A 5,736-nucleotide genomic window follows, 5' to 3' on the forward strand; every position below is an offset into this window, starting at 1 on the left:
ACTGCCACAGCACCGAGACCCCCCAAGCGCCCACCTGAGCACCGCCAGCCCCCCAGGACCCCCGTGCCGTGCGCGGCTCCCCTGCCCCACGGTGTTGGAGTTCTCGGCCCCAACAACTTCCTGCGCCGCCGAATTCTGCCCTTTTCATTAAACACCGCGAGGAAAAGTGCTTCCCTTATCAGTCCCACGTTTCCTGCCTTTTAAATCCCAGCTTGTGAAGTGGGAAATAAAAATAAAATAAAAAGAGCTCCAGCTCTTTGCTCACAGGAGCAGGTGCTTTTTTCCCCTTTGCTTGCCTCAGTTTCCCCTCTATGAGCTCATCTCTTTTCCCCTTTGCTCCTTATTTTGCTTTATCCACCACTGGGAATAAATGACTTTTCTGACCAGCCTGGGAACCGGTGTATCCAGAACAGGTGATTTGTTAAAATTCCTCAGGATCCCATCCAGCTTTAAAGGCGCAAAGGAGCCGAGGGATGGGAAACGCCCGATGGCTTCAGGCTGGGAATATAGATTTTGCATCCCTGACATCACTTGGGAAATTCCCATGTTTCTCATGGGGCACCTTTCATAATTAGGAATGGCTTGAAGGGAAGCAGCCTGGCATTAATATATATATATATGTATACACTTGTGGTACAAACAAATGTTTTTGCATGTTACTATTAATACCGTAGACCTTGATCTGGCTCCAACTACTCATGCATGCCTTGAAGAGCTTGCAAATGAGGAGTCCCTTTGATCTGAAACTGCAAAGAACCGGGATTCCCGGTTATTAAAGGTGGAAGATGCTTTGAAAGTGAGGCAGCAGGTTTCTCAGCATGCCTTCTTTTATTTCTTTTTTTCTTTCTCTCCCTTCGTTTCCCTCAGCTTGGCAAGATGCATTTCCAAGTTGGCGCGGGAGGTTTTTATAAGAGCAAAATTTGTTTTGGCTTTTGTGGATGTAACTTCTGGTGGGATAAAACAGAGGTTTCTTTCAGCCTGACGGTCTTCTGAGCCATCTCTTCTCCAGGTCTCTGCTTCAGAGCGTCCTCTTCTTTATTTGCAAAAGAGATTTTACATAGATGGAAGGAATTGCTGCATTTGCTGCCATCTAATGGGAGAGTTTAGCCTGGGCCACCTCAACCCCATCTGTTCTTGCAAGTAAATGCTCTTGCTGAGTGCTGTAACAGAATCCCCAAAATCCARAATGAGAGCCTTTTTTTATATATATATATTACTGAAAACCAAACTCTTATTGACTGTATTTTTGTAAAACCATCAACAGAACAGCTTTCCCTGCACTCTGCTGAATATACATTTAAATAAGAGTGGCAACAAAAAGCAATCTGAGCACAGTTATTTTCCAAAATCTGCACGTATTCATTGTGTTTAAATATATCTGTTGAGCTGCTGGGGAGGAAGCAATACATTTCCCTCTGTAATATTAAAAAAAAAACCCTTATATATATATATATGTTATTTTCCTCCTTATTCTATGTGGCTTTCCCTGCAAAGAGACAATTCCCTGCTTTGAGTTGTAAAGAAATAAAGATTAAACTGAGAGCTCCAGATGCAGCCGGGCTCCTTCTCCGYCTCATTCGTTAGCCACGTTTCAGTCTCAAATTCCAAGCAGTCGAGTTTCCTGACAAGTTTTTTGAAGCATTTGGATACTTTGAGGCTGATTACATGGGAAGGAGACGGACRAGAGGCTGAGCGTTCCCAATGGCTCTTGCTCGGAGCAGTGGGAAGCAGCCAAGTTGGGCGCATGGGCAGCAGACCTGGGGCTTTGTGGCTATTTTTACACTTTTCCAACTGTTTCAGCTCAAAGCAGGCAACCAGCCCACATCAGCAGCAGCCCCATTTCTTCCGAGCTGGCTTTGGTTCCTCTTCTACCTTGGTCTTCAGTTGATCTTCACGGATTTTGAGTAACCTGGTAGGATGAAAGGCGCATCTTGCAGCGCTCCCTGGCTTTTGGCTGCCCACTAATTTGCAGCTGGGCAAAATTTTGGCTCACCTGATTAGACTGACCATGGASTCGAGGACATTGTGGCCCGAGGCAGCACTGCATTCATAAAAGGTAAGTTGATGCTCCTGGAAGACAAAAATTCCAAATAGAAGCACACTTCTCTTGCATTGCGTTAAAATAGCTTCGTAGATCTGGAGGTAAACATCCAAGGAAAAGTCACTGCCAAGTGGAAGTGCAAGGRCCAGAGGGCCTCACAGATTCAAGGAACCAGGCAACTGAAGAATTATTGATTTACAAGAATGTGAAGGATGAAATCCAGCTCTTCTCGTAGCTGCAAGGGCAATATTTAATATTGAGGAGAAGACAGATGCTGCAGACAGCAGCAGATGTGAAACAGTCTGATTAGAGCACTGAATATGGAGATGATTATGAGATGTTCCAGGTCTTTCAATTTTTGCCAGTAACTAGGGGTTTTTTTGGAAAAAAAAGCATCTAACCTCTCTGTCCTGGTGCCTCCATATGTAAAACAGCTCAGCTGATACCGGTCCAAATCCCAAACTGGTAATATGAATTAGCCCTTGGAAAACAAGGAGGTCAGGATGGCAACGTGGTCCCTTTGGCAGTCCCTGCTGTCCCTTTCCTGACCATTAATGAACAGCAGATGGGTTAAGGGCTTTCCACCTTCCCCAAGGTCCTCAGGTAGGTARGAGCTGGTGGATCTCGGATCCTTCCAGCGCCCTTGCTTCGTCTTGGTTGTGTTCAGCTAGTGGCAAGGTTGCACTCTCAGGGATGGCACCTACCTGAGCCAGGCGCTCCCCTTCTGCTCTTGGGACCCGTCTCTCCGCAGTGCAGTCCGTTTTGTTCCCCAGCAGCAGAATGGTGACTCCGTCTTCTGCTCCCTCCTGGCAGTCAAAGAGGGAAGAAGCAGGTTCCATCTAGATCTTCTCTGAAGCATGGCCAGAGACATTGAACAAACACATCTTGGAGCACTATCAAGGATACCCGTAGGCTYGGACTGATAATGAAACCTTAAATCCCATTAACTTAGTTAAAGAACTCAAGAAAAGCTGTGTTTTTCTTCTCAAATAGTCTTTCTTACCTCTTAAACAGCAGCGACCTAGCTGAGCGATGCCTGTAGTGAACTTGCTTTGTATTTGACTTTGTGATATCTTTCAGAAGATGATCCACCTATGGTTTAACRGCCCTGAGCCAAGTGGCCACCTATTTTGTTCCAATATTGTTAGCCACTTTTTGTTCCAATATCTTTAGGCCCTCACTTGCACTTCACAGTTCTCAGATAAAGTCAGTAATCATCATAACAGTATTAGCAACAGGCCTATCTGGAAGCACTGCAGAATGGTGAAAAGCAGCGACACGGCGCATTTCCCAGTCCACCCACCTGGATACAGCTCAGCCAGTAGCGCACATCCGCAAAGGAATACTCSGAGGTGACGTCGTACATCAGCACGACACCGTCTGCCTTCCGGAAAAACTGCTTGGTGATGCTGTGGTACCTGCGGACATTTGAAACCATCACCGATGGGGAATAACAAGGTCTCATTCTACAGAAATAGAAGAATCTTGCTCAAGTGAAGGCTGAAAATGATGTTTTCCAGAGAAAAACACCATTGGTAGAGGTTTTACTTAGCCATACCTCTAAATACTTGAATTCTGAGCTTGAAAATACATCTCCACAAGCTACCCAAACATGCCGGTTACTTTGCCGCGGCACAGGACCTTACCTTTCTTGCCCAGCTGAGTCCCACAGGCGGAGAGTGAAGAGCTTGTTGTCCACAATAAGGTTTTTGATCTGGTAATCCAGCCCTAGGACATACGCAACAGGAACTTTTGATGCTGTAGGGTTGGCCAAGCTATAGGATGGGTGCAGCAAGCACACAGGGCATGTGTGGCCTGCAGCTCATCTCTCGGGCTTTTAGATCTTCAGTGGCCAGATTTTGACAAGGTGCCAAATCTTAGGCTGAGTAGAAGTACGTTGGTTAAGAGAGGAGTGAAAAGAAAGTGAAACAAAACAAAACAAWCAAATAAAACCCACCAGGGCCTTTGGCTATGAAACAAGCCCTGCTTAAAGCAYGGCAGCATTAATTCTCTGGAGCACATGACCCCCAACTTTGGAGGTCCTAGATCCTCCTAAGTCCATCACGTGCTGGACGTGAGCAGTGCCATGCCTGTAATGACCCCAGCAGGTTGTGTTGTGCCTTGACTGACAGTGAGCAATGGATTTTGGTGAATTTAAACAGATTTGCGTCTTGTTTCAAAGAGTAAAGGATGAGGGAGGGGACAAGAGAATGGCCACGACTATCCAAGCAAGGACAGAGCTGTGCTGCAGAAGAGCAGAAGGAAGCCTACCTACTGTAGCAGTCAGATGCGGGTTGAAGGAGTTGGCGTGTAACCGGTACAGGAACGATGTCTTGCCCACATGGGAGTCCCCCACAAACAGCACGTTGTAGAGGTGATCTGGATCAGGGCAGGTTTCAGGAGAGCCTCTTGGAGCAGGTGCTGCCCCATGGACCAGCGTGGCCCCTGAATGTTCTGGTCTGRGCTTTGCTTCCTGACTTGCTTTCAGCCCAACATCTTGTTTCCCATCCCAGTGACCATTGACCATCCCATGGCCAACATCCAGACCACTTCTTTGTTCTTCTGCGAGTTGTGCTRAAGGCTGCACCCCACTATTGGCTGTGTCCCTCAGCGGGCTCTCTCCAGGTGTCCCCATGGGATTGCTCCCCATGTTGTCCTTGCATTGGACACTCGGCCGAAGGGTAGACACTGGTGCCACCTCCCCTTTTGGAGGTTCAGCAGCTGCCTGCTCCAATTCCATCACCTGCAGCAGCTTCTCCTTYGGCAGCAGCTGCTCGGGAGCAACATCTGGCCTCACCTTATCTGCTTGTGTTGAGACCTGCTCCTGTCCTGAAGCACCTAGCGGGGTCACATCTGGAATGAGAACATCCTCTTGCATCAGTGTTGCCTGCCTTCTCCCCCTGGATGGTAACGGCATCTCTGAAATGCGTGAGGCTGTGCCAGCTTCACCGCCCTGCTTTAGCTGGAAACCTTCCATTTGGCCCCAAAATCGCTTGCCCGCYTCATGGTTTGCCCCCTGCTCCACATCTAGATCACAGGCTCCATCAGGAGGCCTCACCTCTGCATCAGTCCCCTCTCCCTGCAGCCTTTCTGCTCCGCGGGTGTTGGACGGGTACGGAGCAGGGCTGGTGTTCTGCCTCCTCATCACTTCCTTAGGCTCCTCCAGCACATCTGCGCTGGCCCCGTCCCCCCACGTGACTTCGGCCTTAGGAGCCTCCAGTGAAGACACCTCTAGATCAGCACCTCTTCCCTGGATTTCGTCCCCATCCAAAGCCCCCCACGCCTGAGTCAACAATTCTGGATGCATGATTTTGGCTGGAGGGTTTTCTGATTTCAGAGCCGCCTCCCTTGGTGGTGAACACGCATGAGCCCCTTCTCCCTGGGTCCTCTCTAGCACCTGGCTAGAGACGCCAGCAAAGGCTCCCTGCGATGCTCCCAGATCAGGAGTCCCAGCACCAGGGGTGGCCTCGTCATGTGCCTGAGTCCCTCGTGTTGGGACGTGTCCCATAGGAATCACACGTGCCTTGGAAGCGACCATCTGTCCTGGCATCCCTTCCTGGGGCTGAGCTGCACCCAGAGGTCCCAGACCCGCGTCCACGGTCCTGCCCAGCGTGAACGCGAGCTCCGCGGCCTCTGCGAGCGCCCGCACGCTTAAACCCCTGCGCTGCCCCTCCAAACCCGACACGTCCCTAGCC

At 49.3% G+C, this 5,736-nt stretch overlaps 1 protein-coding gene across 1 annotated transcript in view; it reads right to left on the minus strand.

Moving 5' to 3' along the window:
- Positions 1–1,824: 1,824 nt before the first annotated feature.
- The window catches only part of RAB44 (RAB44, member RAS oncogene family), an 8,745-nt gene continuing 4,833 nt past the window's right edge, over positions 1,825–5,736 (minus strand). Inside the window, exons 7-12 of the mRNA XM_026036058.1 lie at positions 4,313–5,730; positions 3,688–3,769; positions 3,345–3,459; positions 2,746–2,847; positions 1,994–2,070; positions 1,825–1,909 (exon numbers count right to left, since the gene is read on the minus strand). Of these exons, the coding sequence (XP_025891843.1) occupies positions 1,825–1,909; positions 1,994–2,070; positions 2,746–2,847; positions 3,345–3,459; positions 3,688–3,769; positions 4,313–5,730 (1,879 nt within the window). The remainder of the gene's footprint in view (positions 1,910–1,993; positions 2,071–2,745; positions 2,848–3,344; positions 3,460–3,687; positions 3,770–4,312; positions 5,731–5,736) is intronic.

This window comes from Nothoprocta perdicaria, unplaced genomic scaffold, assembly GCF_003342845.1.
Source record: "Nothoprocta perdicaria isolate Ctin4 unplaced genomic scaffold, notPer1 scaffold_170, whole genome shotgun sequence".
Classification (NCBI taxonomy): domain Eukaryota; kingdom Metazoa; phylum Chordata; class Aves; order Tinamiformes; family Tinamidae; genus Nothoprocta; species Nothoprocta perdicaria.